Raw genomic sequence first — 18,697 nt, forward strand, 5'->3', positions numbered from 1 at the left:
ACAAAATAAAGATTGTCTGACACCAATCTTATCATAAATTATATAAAAATTTGTTACTGTTTTTTTTTTTTTAATTGATACAGTATTGCAAAACTATATATTGAGATACAATATTGATATTGTCTTACACCTGGAGGTCGGGGGGCGATATTGCCCTAAAATATATCAGGGTATTTTTGCCATAACTATATTCTTGGAGGTATGACATATTTTTTACAAAAAAAAAAGAAATTAAGAATACACTACTGAAACCAAATTGATATTACATTATACTATTGTATACAGTTTGATATGACACACTCCTAATTGAGATTTTCACCAGATTGTAAAATAAGTAAATATCAACATGTCATGATACTTATAATATGCTCAATATGTACAAAATTTAAGTAAAATAAATGATACTGGACAGATATGATCTGTCTCTAGTATATATTTAATAAAAAACTGAGGACAGTGTGAATGTTGTACCCTGATGGCCCATATAGCCCTAAAATAATGTCGGCATATTTTAGGGTGTTTTTGCAATAACCATATTCAAAATGTTTGGCGGTTATTGCATGTGATACGATATGGCACACCCCTCTTTACGACCCCAACTGTGTATCGTAAAATGTTTTAAATTTCTTTAAATCTTTAAATATCACGGTATAATATTTCTACCATATAACCCAGCCTAAGTTTCACTTTGTTTTGCTGCTTGTTGAAGGTTATGCCCTATAAACATAGAGAATCCTAGGAGAATCTACCTATTTCTTCTTTATTATTTTGGAAAAACTTTGAGAGTCATCAAATGAATGATTTTTTTTAAGAGAGAGGGAGGGAGAAAGAGTGAAGATCTCCATAGAAAGCTTGCACCCCATTATTGCCAACCTCACAAATTCAGCATAACTCACCCCACCCCACCCCATCCTCCCTACCACAGAGGGTCCCAGCCTTTCAAAACTTACCCCTTCAGGCTAGTGGAGTATAATGGGATGTATTTAACCCCTTCCCTCCCTGTTGACCACAGTGCCTCTGTTTCTATAGCTTGTTCCCTGCAAAGCCTGTGACTTCCTCCATCATGTTGTTATTGTTGTCTTGTTGATGGCTTATCCACCTCTTTTGACTGCCAATAGAGAAAATGTGCTTATTTTAATGAATGGGTATTAGCTAAACTAAGCCTGATCCAGTCCTAAGCCAGATCTTTAGTTTTGTTCCTTTATTTTTATTTTTAAGGTTTGGTTAAAAAAAAGAAGGGCACTGTCTGCAGTGAGGCACCTTTTCTGGGTTTTTTAACAGTCAACAAGTGATTCACATGTTTGAGATGTGGAACTGCAGCAGCCGTGTTTTGGCTGCGTTTGAGCCAGCTGCCTTTCATCAAAACATGGTTACAGCAGCTATTTGTGAACCGAAAAGCGTTGCAGATGTGTGCTGCCTGAGTAGCTGTGCAGACCTGCTCCCAGGTTTAAAACAAAAAGCTAGACATTTAGAACTATTGCTTCATTCAAGTATACCAGCTGATTAACAAGGATGTGCAACTTCACTCTGTTTGGGTACTTGTCGGACATTACGCCCACTAAACATAGAGATTTGTAGGAGACTCGTCCTGCTTCTTCTCTGTTATTTGGGCGGAATATGCAATGCAATATCAAGCACAATGAATTAAATCAATGCTGCTGATTTTTGTTGCTATAACATGCTTAAAATGTTTCTTAAATTGCATAAGAAATGACTTTTGAGATCAGGATACTTTGCTGATCTATTAGACGTAAAAAAAAACTCTGCTTGCTAATTGAAATTAATTGATCAGTTTATAACTGAGATGTATAATGTACTGGACAGATGTTGAATGTTTTTTGGTTAGTTGCTAAGATGTTGGTAGGTGGTTGATAAGGTCTTGTTGATTGTTTGCTATGGTGTGGCTTGCTCAGGTGTGATGATGATAAAATTAAAGTTAGTTGGGAATAATAATGTTTTGCGTTGCTCAACACTCCAATCATCTACGTTTATTTACAAATATTCCTATTAGCAAATTTCCTAGTTTGCAACATTACAGTGCTCTTGTACCCTAAAATACAAGCTGTAGAGTGATGTCAATTGGGGTGTCTCTCATCGTCACACCGGGATTGTGCCCTGGCACTGCACTATGTAACTTTAGTGGAGCTGAATAAGACACTCACGAGACTGTGTAACCCTGCATAAACAGGGTCATATTTGTGTAAAATCCTGTAATATCACTTTACCAGTCAACATGCTCCTTTCACTTTGTGTCTCTCCACTTGTAAAATCCTCAAAGTGTACAAAGTGCAATTTGCATCTGAATTGAAAAAGCCTATTAATAGTTCATTACAAGTTCATTACATTCCCCACTTGTAGGGGTTACTCAGGACCAAAAATGACCAAGAAAATATCACTTCTGACATATAATTGCTGTAAAATAGTGGTCTAAAAGTAAACATGCATGTACAGGGAGCTGTATTGTTCCCATACTAAACATAAAATGAGTTTACTTGGAATATCTTACGTCAGTTGGGTTAAATTTATATCATTTTACTCAAAGTTTGCTTTGTGGATCTCTGTTGTCTATAAACAAACCTATAAATATAAGCTCAGACTTGATGTCTGCCAATTCTCAACTTTTTTTAAAGCACTCTGATTATATCAGAGCCACAGATTTATATTAGGATTGAGAATACTATTGTATACTGATTTCCAAAATCAATTAAAATTCTGAGGTCCCGGTTCAATATTGCTTCATATTTCAGATACAATAATAAGAAAAAAAGAATGTACAAATGTCACTCAACCTTTTATTATCATCAAAACATTGTGTTTATTTAGCGCATTAACCCATTATGACAGTTTAGCTTTTTTCCAAAATAGGCTAATTTTAGTTTAGGTTAAATGAATCGATTGAATCGTTCAAATGAAGATTGAATTATTTTTTTCCAAATCTCATAACATTTAAACATGTAGTGTTTGCCCTCAATCCTACAACCCTAACAGTGTTTTGCATCACCTTTTAAATGCCTTTGCCATTTTCCTGTTCTCCTGCCTAGGCTAACACAGAGTGACCCCCAGCAGTCCTCAGAGTAGCTTCAGCCAGTGTTTCTCACCGCCCCCCCTCGATGGCATTGTTCTTCTCTAGTGCTGCCAGACTACAGCTCTAGCAGAGTCACGTCTTCCAGGTCAGCAGCCTTGAGTCGTGCGGTAGGCAACAGTCCAAAACACAATGAGGAAAAGCGTGTGTGGTATAGTGCAGATTCTCTAAACTAATGCCTAAAGGAAAGAGAGAATTCATTCATCGATTAGAGTTCAGCTACAAAGCGCTGGAATGAGGATTTGGTTGTTTTCAGTGACAATAGTGTTAGCTAGGTCAGAGGGGTGGAATGATAACCATTCCACCCATACCCAAACCCCTATAGCCAGTAGATTCATATTTCTCTGCTCCAGTCCTATTCCATTGGCAGTACTTTTGGCAGGGACTAGGGATCTTTGTCAGCCATTGGAGCAACCTTAAAGGAGAACTCCGGTGTAAATTTGAATTTGGGTGTAGTAAAACATGATAAAGGATAATAACCTTTGTTGAATAGCACACCTCCGTTTTCCCGCAGCTTTCCAAGATCCATTTAAAACGAGGCATTAAGAACTTTAAAAGTGCATAAGAAGCTTTTTAAAAAACACTGTTTACAACCGGTAGCGTAACCTAATCTCCAGGCACCCCCATCTTAAGGTAACGTCATAATCAGTACAGTGATGACGGCGCTCGGAGATTAGGTTACGCTACGAGTTGTAAACAGTGTTTTTAATAAGGTTCTTGTGCACTTTTAAAGTTATTAATGCCCTGTTTTAAATGTCAGGGCTCTCCGGGTTCTACCAATCAGGTGTGGAGCTACTTTGAGCCTGCATAACGGTGTAAAAAAAGTGATTTAACTGCAGGGGCAAGTTGATGCCCCAAAGCACTTGTTGTAAAGAGGCTGGGCAAAAAGCACAAAATTACTGGATTTTGGAAAGCTGTGGGAGAGCGGAGGTGTGCTATTCAACAGAGGTTAGTACTCTTTCATGTTTTACTACACCAAACATCAATTTTACACTGGAGTTCTCCTTTAAGGAGCTAAATGCCTTGAAGATATGTGATAAAGATCAGGTGCTGCAACTCTAAAGAATGCTTTGTTGTATTGATGCAAAAGTTAAAACATGTCAGCGTCATGTTGGAAGGGTTTAAAGAATTTAGATAAGCACTCATAAAATTCTTGTGGTTATGTAAATGGCTTTGACTGGTTTGACTGCCCAGCCACATTTACATTTACATCTGTACATCTAAAATCTACTTCTAACGTTATTTACTATCTTGTCGTTCTGAAACTGAGCAAGGAACACCACATCTTGGTACAGGATTGGCCCAGAAGTGTCATCTGGAATGAGTACACCTGGGGATATCAACATTTGACACTTCTCCTTGGTGACAGACTACTTGTGCCTTAAATAAAATATCACTCCTGAGTAACTCCTGAGCTTTTGTGGAAACTTTGCAGCGCCTGAGTATAACATTCAGACAGTAATCAGACCTTGACATAAAGTAAAAAGACTCCTATTAAATGTTTGTGCTATTGCTGTGTGAATCATCGGTTACATCGTTTTATTTATTCAGTATCATATGTGAGTTGGGAGATAGATTTGAATAACTATAAAGCAGAGTAAAAACACCATTTTACAGGTAAAGGAAATGAAATGCAGTAAATGAAGCACAGAATCAGTAGTTTAGTAAAAACAAATAAATGAAGGAGTGAAGTTTCTAACTAAGCACCCTCTCTCTCTCTATGGAATCGGATTCATCCGCTCTGACAGGAGACCGCATCACACCCGCCCAGTTTAAAATAATTCTTTCACATGCTAGTGCAATTACCCATTCTCACCAGAGAGGGCCCTAAATCCCAAATCTTATGGAGTTGGAGTTGTCTATAAAATATAGAGCCTTGATGGACAGTTTTTGAGCTGTTGTTTGTTCAGTGTCTGACCATGCTGAAATTGTATTGTTGGTCCAGTATCGAATATACTGTATTTTATTGCTGTGTGATATGACTATAAATATCGTCCTTATCGTTTCTACTGTAATTTTAAGAAGAATAACTGAAAACATCTCAAATGTGGCATATCACGATATACCGGTACCATGATATAAAAAATTCCGTATCGTGATATTTGATTTTTCCGATATCGCCCAGCACTTCTGTGTTTGATTATCTAGGAAGTAAAGGCCTCCAAGGTTTTTAGGGAGTGGGTTGACCGGTGTCATAAAGAAAAGAGAGTTGAGTTTTGGAGGTATTTAGTGGAAGAAACAGGTTGTTTTAAATGGAAGACTCTCAAATGTTGTGGGCCAGTTTTATTATGATATCAGTAATAATTCTGATGACCAGTAAATGCAGTAGCTTGACACTTTACTGAAGCAACTGATCAGATTGTGGACTTAAAAAAAAGAAAAAAAAGGAGATATTACATCTTTTACATTGACTTTCATTGAAAGTGTGGGAGAAGGGGGGGGGGGGAACTGACAATGTGTGACACTTTTTCTTCAGTATTGCTATTAATTATGATCTACTTATCAAAATTGAACATGGTTTTCTGCTAATACATAATCTAACTCTTGTGGCACTTGGAACTCAAGGTTCAGTGTGGTGCACTTGATTGCAGCTGCAATATAATGTTCACCATTAAAGCAAACAAAGACCTTCTGTAGTGGCGTGCTGATTTAAATGCTGAAACGTCCCCATGAAGCTGCTTGGAGTGATTAGCGTAAGACGAGGGTTGGGGTAAGATGTCAGAATGTCTAGCAAAGCAAAAAAAAAAAAAAAAAGTGTTGTTAGCGCTGCTTATCAAAATATAGTTTTAGGCCGAGCTGCTTAGCGCTACAGCTGCTGCCACTTCTTAGTCAGCAACAAGTTGTCTCTGGTGTCATGTCTTTGATGCTCTGCACTTAACCCATTGTGTCCAGTGCTCCATTGTGTGCGGGGGGTGGACTCATTCTTATTCAGGAAAAGCGAGAGAGGGAGAATGATAAAGAAAGGGAAGATATTGAGAAAAGGGGAGACCTCCAGCCACTTTGAAGGGCTTCGAGGTTCCTCTGTTCGGCCTCTCCCCGGCAGGACAAAAGGCCTTTATGTGTGTCTCAGGCGGGGGGCTGTAGGGATATGGGTGGGGGCCGCTGGGCAGCAGGGCCTTTTCATCTACTCGCTGCATTTTCCCTCTCCCCCTCTGACACAGCCAGGCTCACCAGCTGTCGGCTTTATGCCTCTCCCATGCTTCTCCTCACCCAAACCGGCCGTGGAGAAGTGCACACACACACATTTGGCTGGAGTATTAAAAGCAAGGGAGAATCTGATTGGTTGTTGTAGACCACTTGATATATCGCTTGGCGTTTACCTGTCTAATAAATCTTTGGGGCAGTCAGATTCCAAAGAGAGATACTTCTGTCCCGCTGTGGGGTTGAATGTGATGAAGCACTAAATCTTGTTCAAATCCAATATAATGATGTTGCAGATTTCATCCCAACACTTGTTTGAGGCTCCTCTGCTTCCGTTTCCTTTCTGGGTGATTTAGTCTTTGAAATAAAACAACAAATAAGCAGCAACGATAAAGCATGTTTATGATCTGCATCAAAGTCCTGCTGCATTCCAGCTCCAGGCTAATTGGTACTTCATGGAACATAATTACTAGGACTGTAAGAGTACACAAACTCACAGCTTGATTCATACAGATTTTTGGAACTGTGGAAGTTTAGAATAACAGGAAATAAGCAACTAAACATTTTGTATTAGATTGGATTAGCCATTCAAACTGGTTTCATGTAGCGTTGTAAAACAGAGCAGATAAACTATCCTAGAAATAATTTTTGTATCGCCAGTTATTTAACTTCCAAAGGCACAGTGAGTGATTAAAAAAAAAATGTCATACTAATAAAGCCACCACAGGTCACACTTTACCGTGCAAATGCAAACTTTTTGAAATTTTCTGAACGTAATGCAGCATCAAATAAATACACATACTGTTAGACCGCTAATTAATACAGTCATCATTTTTCTTCTATTAGAAAGTTAGTGTTCCCCTGCAAGCATGTTCAACTGTACACTGAAATCCACTAGACAAGATTGGGAGAGAACGCTGAGGACATCATGTGATTAGGAGTTTCATTGCTAGTGGGTGAGAATTAGAAATGTCAAAAATCTAAAAATGAATGAAGACAACTGAATCTTGAACCCAGTATTCTATCCTATATCTAACGTGACCTTATCTGTGTAGGTAAATTAGGTTAAATTCTGTTTTTGCTTTACATACAGTACTGACCTTCTAAAGAAACCTACTATCAGATGACTCCTCTCAATCTAAGTCTTTCACACTAATACAAACTCAAAACACCAAACCTTCTGAACAACTCAAGCAGCTGCTTTATAGACTAATGATTTTAATCCTTAAAATGTGATTGTGAAAAACATGATGTTGATTTAAGTTCTTATCGCTCAACACTACTAGAATCATAAATCAAGGCTAAGTATAGTAATGCTGTTACAGTAAAGCTGCAAACATGTTAAAAATATTCATTTAAAGTCCAGTTCACTACCTGAGCTTGGGTCAGTTGTGTCTCTCAGTTCGTTGACCATGTTTTCTGTACATTTCAACTTTCAGCTCCAGCAAGACAACTGCTTTTGCTTTACACTACCATTACTTTTCTTTTGTCAACATGCTTCTTGTTGTCAACGTCTTTTTTCATTCTAAATGAAAGCAGCCTGATTCATTAGGGTCTAATAGTATTATTTTATGTGAAAGGCCGTGTCTTGGCTGAATGGAAGTGATGATTATTCATCAGACATCGCTCCTCTGAGGCCTAAAGCAGCTGTGCAGCCACAATCACAAACAGGCAGCAGGTGCATAAAAGAAGTGCAAACAGAGTGACTTAAGTGGAACAAACCCTTTATAACTTTTGCCTTCTGCAGGTGGTGAATTTGCATCATGTGTGGGAAATGTATTCTGTCCGTTAGAGCTATGTTTAAGTTTAAAAGTCTGATTAAAAATATTCAGAACTTAGGCTTAAATTGGGCATGTGGACAGGGACAGTGTAAACTTTTTGCTTAACCTCCACGAACTCTTGCTTGGCATGCATTTTTTTTATTTCTCTTTATAGGGTAGTTGGCATCTAATTAGTGTAAAACAAAGAACTTTTTACATTATGTAGTTTTTGAGAAAAACGATGTCCACATATGAGGACTTTAGTTTTATACAAGGAAGTCACAAATAGTAAAAATGTGCAAAACATTTATTCTGGGCCTGAACTTAGCAGCATTTTTTTGCCTGAGCATAAAACAGAAGTCAAAACAACAATTGTGCCCATTTTTAGCAATACAGCTCATTTGAAGTGCTTCAACATGAAAACATAAAGTAAAAAACGTAAACATGTACTCTATTTAAGTGTCATTTAAACTTCTGAACAAAATCGAAACTGTAACGTGTTAAACTCCTCTGCCACCAGTAGGTGACAGAATAATGGCCTCATAAGAGGACACCAGGGTAATGAAGAGCAAAATTTTGCATTGTAGGCTAGACAACCCAAAATGTGATGTCCATACATGTGGACGCCAGGTCCTAGGAGATTAAGCTCAAAAAAGAAAGAAAAAGAATCACAAGAGCAGAACGTAATTGCATGCATTTCACTTTTCTAAGAAAGAGGAAGCAAATGAAGGCCATTACTGGCTATTTGGTCACAAACTACCCTATCTGTTGTAATGTAACTGCTAGTATATTTTTATATTTACTTTAGTTGCTAGTTAGCAGGCTAATGGCTAAACAGCTAACAACAGTAAAAATAACATTTGAAATACTGTAAACAGATTTGAAAATCTAGACACAGCTCATGATCTTTAGATATAATTAAAGCTTGAGCTTAAAAAGAAAGTTTCAATAACTAGCTAATTAGCACACTGATGCTAACAGTGAAAAAAGTTGCCATCTGCTATGCATGGCCACTTGTGTTTTGTAGATATACTTATAAGTGATTAGTCAATGTTGTTAAGAGCATGTTTAAACCATGTTAAAATTTAGCTAATGCTAATATTAGAGCTGTCAGGTTTTGTCTCCTCTGGTATTTTTTTAGGACAAAACTAGAAAGTATTTTTTGTTTGTTGCAATTAATGCCAGCTAGAGTTGTGGAAATGTTTTGATTCCTGCGGGTGTCAGTAGATTCAGATGTAGAAACAGTAGAGCCTAGAGAGCTTCGTGTAATGGGTTTCCATGACTGAGCAGATGCATGCAAGCCTGACATCACCAAACTCAAGGCAGTCGAGCGGATACTTTTGCCATCATTTTTGTTTTGATTTAAGAAACAGGGTTTAGGCAGGCTTACTAAGTTCAGCTCTTGATCAGCATAGGATATGTTTTGTTGGAATTTGATATTTGACCTGGTCTACAAGCATCAGCAACCTTACCAAGCTAGACAATCAGTCTGACTAGTCTGGCCATTCTAGTTGATCCTCATGACATATTTGACAGTCATGGCAAAGCTGGTCAACCAACATATTTAACGTTATAAACCTGGTCAACCAGTATGGCCAGAAGTACCATTTTGGTTTACCAAAATCAAATACAACATATATAGTATGCTGGCAAGTGCTATTTAACCAGCTATCTTACCAGTATAAAGTATGTTTTTTTCTGGATGACCAGATTTTCAATGACCTTAACTAGGGCAGGTTGATATGGCCTAACTTTATATCATGATATACTTCCTCATTTCGGTCTGTCATACAATTTGATGAAACGAATAGTCAGCCACTGCCCTAGTTGTATGTATTCACATGCTGATTGTGCTGAGTGATAAAATATCACAATATTTTAAAAGCCTTTTCACAATACACAGTTTTTGTCAGGTCTTGACAAGCATACAGTAAAATGTCGATATATTACCTAGCTCTAACATAACCATCTGAAATTAGTTACCAGCAAAAGTTGGTCTTGAGCTGCATTTTTCAGCTATGTTTATTGAGCAGTGACAAAAAAAACTATTTTGATTACATAAAAAAACACTTTTGAGTACTATATGTACAGCTCGTATAGTTACTTTTTGGATTAGAGTGGCTCAGACATGACAATGCCATACCAGTAGCTAACATTCAGGCTCACAGTGCTTGTGAAAAAGCACTCTACAGGTGAACAACCTGTGGAGTACAATACCACCCCCTCACATATTTACACACTCATTCATTCATTCATACATTCTTGCGCACACTGTGGGGGTGGAAAGAGAGAGAGAAAGGACAAGGCAGAGGCGGCCCCGGGGTGGGGGACACACCCTCGTCCTCTGTCTTTCCTCCAATTATCCTCCGTCGCCTCCTGCATTGTGTTGGATTGATGTAACTTTCCTTTTCTTCAACTTGCAGTGCTTCCACTTGAGCACTCTCCTGTAATACTGTTCTTTCACTGTAAGATCCATTGTCCTGTCAATAATTGTCAACTTGATTGCCACAAACAATGACTGTGCTACAGATTTCACAAGTATTTATCTTAAGTGTTTGCATTCTTCTGTTTGTAGGAGGCTGGAACGTTCTGAGGGTTTATAGAGGTGGTGATTAGAAGAATAAGCTTTGTCATATGTCTTATATGATGGCCAACACGGTAAGCATTATTTATTAATATATAAAATAAACATATTGTTTTTTTGATTAAAGATTTACCAAAAGTTGAAGTACAATGTTCGCAATGTGTTCTTTGTGTGTGTTTAGTTTTTAGATGTAATTTAGAATGCCTTTTAAGACTCTTCCGGAGAGTAGGGTTGGGTGATATGTCACAAAAATACTATCCTAATTTCAGGTGTTTTTTTTTTTTTTTTTTTTGCGATAATGATATTGACAAAGCTGACAAAATATTTTAATTTTAAGACATACATCAAACATCAAAATAAATGTTAAATATTTATTTATTATAAATTTAGCTGTTTCAGACATTCGGTAGAAAATTAAATAAAACAAATAAAAATGTTAATATCTGTTTGATTTTGTGTACAATAATAAGAGAACATTTATATAAATCACAAACATAAGCAACAGCATATAAAATGGCAAAACAAACATAAAATAGAATGCATTTGCTATTATTATGATATGGCTTTTTTGTATTGTTTAAAAAATGATGCAGATATTATTGTGAATGCTGCAATATGGAGAAACCCTGATTCCCAGCCTGTCTGTTGGCCTACTTTTTGTGCATCACTTCTTGCCCTCTTGTGTTCTCTTCCCCCCAGTCATTAAGGCCTGTTCCATTTTCTTTCATTTTCATTCTTTTGTTTGTTCCGCTCACTTTTACTTTTAGTTTACCTTCTGAGTGTGGGTTCACTGTTGGCTCATCCTGACGTCCTCCTAGGGCTCTGTGTCTTTGTCCCTCGTCAGTCTGCATTGTGTCAGATTGATGTAACTCTGACCTCTGCGACCTTCCAGTTTAATGAATGAATGGATGTCTCCGTAAACTCTTCTGACATCTGTAGACCTTTTTTCTGTTTGCTGACGGAGTGGAACTAAGTTGTGCATTTTGCTAATGGGATGGAGAACGCAGGATTGGGTGGAAAAGATTTAAATAAAGAAAATATATATGTCCAGCGGCAAGAAGGTCTGTTAAGTGTTGTGGCACAAACACAAGCAAAAGTAATATTCTGACAAACTCAGTGCTGTTGTAGAGTGAATTTCCCAATGTTAACAGAAGCAATTTAAAATCAGGGTAATTAGTGTTATAAGCCAAGTAATTAATGTAGAGAGAGAAGTTTGCAATCAGTTTTTAGGGAGTACAAATATATACAGCTCTGACTCAGTTTCTGAATCAGTTTCTCTGATTTTGCTATTTAAGGGATATGTTTCAGTAAAATGACCATTGTTTTATTCTATAAATTACAGAGAACATTTTTCCCAAATTCCAAATAAAAATATTGTCATTTAGAGCATTTATTTGCAGAAAATGGAAATGGCTGAAATAAGAAAAAAAGATGCAGATCTTTCAGACCTCAAATAATGCAAAGAAAACAATTTCATATTCATAAAGTTTTAAGAGTTCAGAAATCAATATTTAAATAACTTAAAAACTGTTTTCATGCATCTTGACATGTTATCCTGGACCAGTCTTACACACTGCTTTTGGATAACTTTATACCACTCCTGGTGAAAGTTCAGTTTGGTTTGATGGCTTGTAATCATTTATCTTCCTTTGATTCCTCAGAGGTTTTCAATTTGGTAAAGTCAAAGAAACATCAATTGTTTTCCAGCTATATATATATATATATATATATATATATATATATATATATATATATATATATATATATATATATATATATATATATATTGTTTAGAGTGTAGTATGTCTAACTAATCATCACTTATTCAAATTGCTTTTTTTTTTTTTTTTTTTAAGGTTGGCGCTACACCTCTGTGCGCTGATTTGAAGGCATTTCTGAGTACACAGAACCTACCAAAAGGTAAAAATGATTCCCCTCTAATTTCTCTAGTAGAATTTAGCTTTAATGGTACTTCCAATGTGGCTACTTTGGATAGATTTCTTAGCATAACATTACTCTGAAGTAATAACATAAAGAGAAGCAGCCACAACATTCCAGTTGCATAGCTAGTTTAAATGTAAGGTGCGTATATTAATTTACTTTTCTCCTTGTTAATGGTCCTTGACCTCTAAATGCTCAACTTTTGGTTTAGTATTTTCTCTTTGGTAAAGCATTTTTACAAACTGCCTGAAACATTATTTATTGTTTTGAGATGGAGTAATATAATAATTTAAGAATATAGATGTCCAACAATAATGTAACTGCTTTTTTATATTTTAATTTTGGAACATCAGCAAGCCAGCATTCAACCATAGAACACATTTTGTCATATATTCTGTCAGGCATTCAGTGAATAAACACAATGTACAAATGTCTCCTTTTAATATATGCATTTAGCTACAGTATTTAATGTTACAACCGCTTACACAGCTTGTCTATTCCTTGTGGAAAAGTATTGCCATTCCCATAGCATAGAGTCTCTGGAGTAGATACCGTGAACATGAACCTATTGGCACCATGCCTATTGCCAGTTGTTTGCTAGAGGGGTATTAGAAGGAGGAGAGGTGCGGTGATCAACAACCAACGCTCTTGTTGCTGAACGCAATTAAACCCTCAAAGCAATTTGACTCTTTGGACATTCGAGTCAGCTATCATAGACCAAAAAAAAGCAGATATAAACCTTATTAATACCCTGATTTGGGAAGAAACCATGTATGTGAACAGACAAGTGTTCTAAAACATTGTCTACATAATTGTCTACAATATTATTCTAATATTGTAAATTCAGCAAAATATAGGTCACTATATCAAAATAGTATAGGTTCCACACTAACGTCTCAGTTGTGTGATGTCATTGCGAATATTATGAAAGTGTTATGTCCAGTACCTATAAATATTGTGATAAATGTCAAGACAGGTTTGATAAATCCACTGCTGCATCTTTTCTGTGCTCAGATGCTTTTGTCTAGACGCAGTTGTTCAACTGTAGGTCTACTGTAAGGTGGTGTTTGGGGTTCCGCTCAGAGGCACAGAGGAAGTCTGTTCCAGTCCTGTTTGCTTTGCTGATAAAATCGGGTAGAAGCTGAGCAAGCTCAGGTCTGTAACATAGGGGTGCTGTGAAGGCTGCTGCACTCTTCAAGGGTTCCTTAGCAAAGGCAGTGGATCTGTGTAAAACCAGTGTTTGTAGTGTTTTTCACATTGTTTCTTCTCATCCTTCTGTTGGCTGATCTATGGAGACCATTTTTGATAAAAAAAATAAAATGAAATAAGGGTTTATATAGCAAATGTATTGTTACAAGTCAAATAGAACAATTTAAAGTACTTTTGAATTTTTGTTTTCCTGTATGCAGGAAACGTCCTGTGTCTACATCCTTGTTTTCTGTGTGCGTGTCTGTGTGCGAAGGAAGCAGGATCATGCTTGAGCCCTTATTTTGATTAGGCCTGATCTAAGGCAGTCTGTGTGTGTTTTGGGGGTGTTCACAGCTTTTGCCCTGAGGTCTGTTGTGCATGTCATGATGTGTTTAGTCGTTAGGATTTCTGGAGTTTTCCGCTGTTCCTGTCAGGCCAGACCAAGTGATTACCCATCTCACTCTACATAGCCATGTGTCTGTTGGTGTGGGGTGAGTGGAGGGGTGGATGTACTGAGCAGGCTGTTGAGCTTCCTGTGAATGGATAGAAGTGAATGTGTGTGAGCTTGCAGGCTGGTGGACTTGTTCTGTGCTCGCCGGCAATGTCTCCCTGGCTTCTCAAGTTTCTTCTGAATGGTAACAAAAGGGGGAAAGAGTGAGAGAAAGCAAGCGAGCGTGAGAGAGGAGGTCCTAAGCCCCTGCCTGGAAGCCCTGGTAGAACCTTTTAGAACCATGTGCTCCACTTCTCTCTGCTTTCTTTCCCCATTGTGTCTCCGCTTCCTCTGTTGCTATTTAAATACTTCTCCAAAGATCGATTAGTCTCCAGTTGTGACAAGTAACAGATGTGGGGGCGAAGAGGACAAACTCAAGCCTCTCTGTTTTGCTGAATGATTCATCTCTCCTTATTCTGTGGGAGTTTTAAAAGGGGGGATTATGTGGGCATAACTGCAAAATGTTGAAGCTTGTGAAGATCTTTAACACAGATATTCGAGGGCCTGCTTTTGTTTAATGAGCCACAAGAGCTTTCTTCTTACTGTAGCCTCACCTAATTAAGAATGCATAGCCCTTAAACAAAGCCGTTTAAGATTGGTGCTGGTGCCCTAATCAAGCCAGGCAGTAACTATAGACATCTGAACTGAGGCAGTCAGTTGTGCTGTCAGAGCTAAAGGGTTCATTAATGTATTAGAAATTGTTATTTCAGTCATAGAAATAATCAGCAGAGTTTTGTTGCTAGATTGAACTTTAAAATTGGAGCCGTTTATCAGATAAATGATCAATGCAAGCACTCAGATGATTCTTGTAGCTGTCGTAAATGTAGATATTTAATTTTCTAGTTGACTAGCTATCTGTCTGACTTTCTATGTAGAGATATGTCTCCAAATCAGTCTCCCTATTTATCTGTCTACCAATTAATCTAGCTAGCTATATGTCTAGCTCTCTAGATTTCTACCCGTCTAGCTATCTGTCTGGCAACCTACCAGTCTAGTGCCCCACCCATGTAGCTTCCTATCTGTCTATCCTTTTTTTCTTTCCTTTTAGCTACCTGTCTAGCTTTTTTTCTAATTACCTGTCTACCTGTCCAACTATCTAAGGTTGCATTCACATTACGAGCCACATTTTTCAAATCCGTTTTTTTGCTCGGATCAAATTTGATGCTCAGATCTTGTGGGTTTACATTCACAAATCTAAATGACCTGTATCTGTGTGTAACATATGAACTTAACTTGACCTAAATCTGATTTGAAAAAATTGTATTTGGCATGGTCACACAGCCATGAAAAAATCAGATCTGAGCCACATTCAGCAAAAAATAAATTTTAAGTCACTTCAACCTGGTAACGTGAACGTTGCCTACTTTTCCATGTTGTGTTCAGGTAGCTATCTAACTACAAGACTACATGTCCAGCTGTCTATGGACAGACAGAAAGACAGGCAGCTGGACAGCTAGCTGCATAAGTACAAATCTAGAAGGTATGAAGCTAAATGGGTAGATAGACAACTGGACATGTAGTCTAACTGTCTAACAGTTAGATAGCTAGTAAGATAAGTAAATCCATCCTTCTATCTAGCTTTTTTTCCTAACTATCAAGCTTCCTATCAGTCTAGTTAGCCATCTATTCATCTGTATGTCTAGCTAGCTTCCTGGCTGACTATCTAACCACCTATTGTTTCTACCTCTCTAGGTAGCTTGCTTCTTACCTAGCTAGCTTCCTACCTGTCAAGCTAGCTAGTTAGCTACTTGGCTATCTGTCCATTTGTCTAGCTACCTATCTCCCTAGATGCCTGGCTACCTATCCACCTAGCTTTGATCCTATTTAGCTTTATAGGTAATTAGCATGCTTGACTGTCTGTCCACCTATCTAGTTACTTACCTGTCTAGCTAGCTAGTTAGCTATGTAGCTATCTTTCCATATGTGTAGCTGGGTGGCTATCTACCCACCTAGCTGTGTTCCTATCTAGCATTTTATGTATTTAGCATGCCTTGCTATCTGTCTACCTACCTAGCTTCTTACCTGTCTAGCTAGCTGGTTGGCTGCTAAGCTGTCTGTTACTACGTATCTAACTGTTTACCTGTCTAGCTAGCTAGCTAACCTCCTAGCTCCCTATATGGCTACATATTAGTCTAGCTAGCTAGCTAATTACCTATCTATCTCTTACCTTTTGAGCTTCCTGTCAGTCCCTAGCGATTAATCCAGCTAGCTGTCTGTTTAGCTATAGATATGTAGCTAGTTAACTGTGTGTCCATGACAAAAACATTTCCTTAAGTATTTAAAATGTTTATTACAGACACACTCTCATTAGAGCCAGTTGTAAAAGCTTTTTTTTCCCGTGCCCCACTCTGTTTATACATCTGCTCAGTTTGTATTGCCATCATTAAAAAATGTCACTTCAGCAGAAGAATGATTTTACTCATGAGAGCTAGTAAAATCTGTGTAAGCACAAGCTCCTTCCGGTATCCTAATTTGTTCTCCCCACCATTACTCTGTAGTTCCTCTGTAGCAACAAGCTCAGGGGGAGGGGAGGAGTGGTCTGCCCTCTGTGTGTGTGTATGTGTGTGTGTGTGTTGGGGGGCCTGGACTTGAAGATTGAGTGGTAGACTTATGAAAGAGTTGTAGACAGAGGGAGAAAGGTGGAAAGTATGGAAGTGCTGCTCGTTCCTCTTCAGAAACAAGCAGGTAAATAAATAGCTTGCACTTACTTGCAAACTTGTAATGTCTGTTTGGGTTCACCTAAGATGTTGTTGTAACTGCTTGACGTGTGTGTGTGTGTGAGTACGTTTATTTTCAGGTTAGACCTCCTCTGAATATGTTTGAGATGATTTGAGCAGTCTTAAATAGCTCCTGTCCTTTTTGAGGGTTTGTTTTGCTAGCTGTCTGAGAGGGGGAATATGGTGACTGTATGAAGTATAGCTAGTGAATGCAGATATCAGACTTGGGTCGAACCTTAATTTAGGCTTTGGTTGAGTGTGTGTGCGCGTATGGGAGTGCACATGGGTGCATGCTGGCCTGAAGCTCAGCTGTATTCTAATGAAGCGGTGCTCATTGTTACTCTATAGAATGACGCACTGACGCATTCCTCTGCTGAGGCCCATCCCGCTGCAGCCGTGTCTAACTAACGCACACAGGTCCAGCCGCCGGCCCGGCATTGCAGAAAAAATTCTTAATGATAAATCTCTGCAGTTTGCTCATCTTCCAAAATCATAAGCACTGAATATATTGATAAGCAATGAGAGTCTTAGGTTAGTTCGACCCAGTATAACTTTGTTGCATTTGTTTGCTTTTTAATACAAAATTGTCAGTTTATACCTTTTATAACCTACATAAGTGTGACTGTATTCAAATGCAAATTCAAATACACTGAAGGCTCTGCATATGAATAATTAGCAACACTTTGTTTCTAGGATCTGTAGTTAGAGATGCAGATGGTGATGCAGTTTCTTGGACTGCTACTTTTGTTGCTTCTAATAATGCTGATGATGGCGAGGACTACAGATTAAGCCTCATTCACTGTTGGACTCATTCAAAATGGTCTGTTTAAGTTATACACTTTATATATTGGAAAAAATCTTGTGAGCAGCTAATCAATTAGTCTGATTGGTTTGGAGTTGGAACTCCTTTCAGTTTCAGTTTGTAAGGTTTGGAGACAGACTTGCTAGATAGCTAGATGAACACATGACTGTTCCTGCTGCAGTCATGTTCAGGAGGGTCTTATGATTGCTAGGGCTGTGTTTTGACAAGATCCTGGTGATAAGATACACCTCATGATGCAGAAATTACAATTCAATTGCAATATACAGCTCTGGAAAAAAAATAAGAGACCACTTAAAAATTATAAGTTTCTTTGATTTAACCAAATTGAAATCCTCTGGAATATAAACAAGAGGAAGATGGATGATCACAAGCCATCAAACCAACCTGAACTGCTTGAAGTTTTGCTCCAGGAGTGGCATAAAGTTATCCAAAAGCAGTGTGTAAGACTGGTGGAGGAGAACATGTCCATGTGCATAATTTCTAAACTTCTATAACATTATGAATATGAACTTTTTTTTTTTTTGCATTATTTGAGGGCTCTGCATCTTTTTTTTATTTCAGCCATTTTTCATGCTCTAAGTGACAATATATTTATTTGGAATTCGGGAGAAATGTTGTCTGTAGTTTATAGAATAAAACAACAATGTTTATTTTACTCAAGCAAATATCTATAAATAGCAAAATCAGAGAAACTTATTCAGAAACTAAAGGGGTGTTTTATTTTTTTCCAGAGCTGTATAACAATATTGTAAGCCAGGTGATTTTATGTAGTATTTATGTCTTTCAGACATTTTTTTTTTTAGGAAAATTGTAATAGTAATAAAAGAACGCACAATCCCTCGCTTAAACTTATTATCTTTGTGCATCCTGAGACTGTATTTTTGAGACCCCTACTGTTTAGCTTTTTGATTTAAAAGAACTGTCATTGGACCTTGCTTGTTGCAGTGGTATTCCACAAGGTCACTGTGGTG

General features: G+C 37.7%; 1 protein-coding gene across 2 annotated transcripts in view; it reads left to right on the plus strand.

Annotated features, from left to right (window-relative positions):
- tfdp2 (transcription factor Dp-2) overlaps positions 1-18,697 on the plus strand; it is a 55,923-nt gene that overhangs the window by 8,663 nt on the left and 28,563 nt on the right. The window contains exons 2-3 of one of the 2 annotated variants that reach the window (XM_007236747.4): positions 10,559-10,641; positions 12,424-12,487. In XM_007236747.4, coding sequence (XP_007236809.3) covers positions 10,618-10,641; positions 12,424-12,487 — 88 coding nt within the window. In that variant the 5' untranslated portion in view covers positions 10,559-10,617. Of the gene's footprint in view, positions 1-10,558; positions 10,642-12,423; positions 12,488-16,747; positions 16,872-18,697 lie in introns of those variants that run through there. The other variant, XM_007236748.4, reaches the window with a different exon arrangement.

The sequence above is a fragment of the Astyanax mexicanus genome, chromosome 18, assembly GCF_023375975.1.
Source record: "Astyanax mexicanus isolate ESR-SI-001 chromosome 18, AstMex3_surface, whole genome shotgun sequence".
Lineage (NCBI taxonomy): Eukaryota > Metazoa > Chordata > Actinopteri > Characiformes > Acestrorhamphidae > Astyanax > Astyanax mexicanus.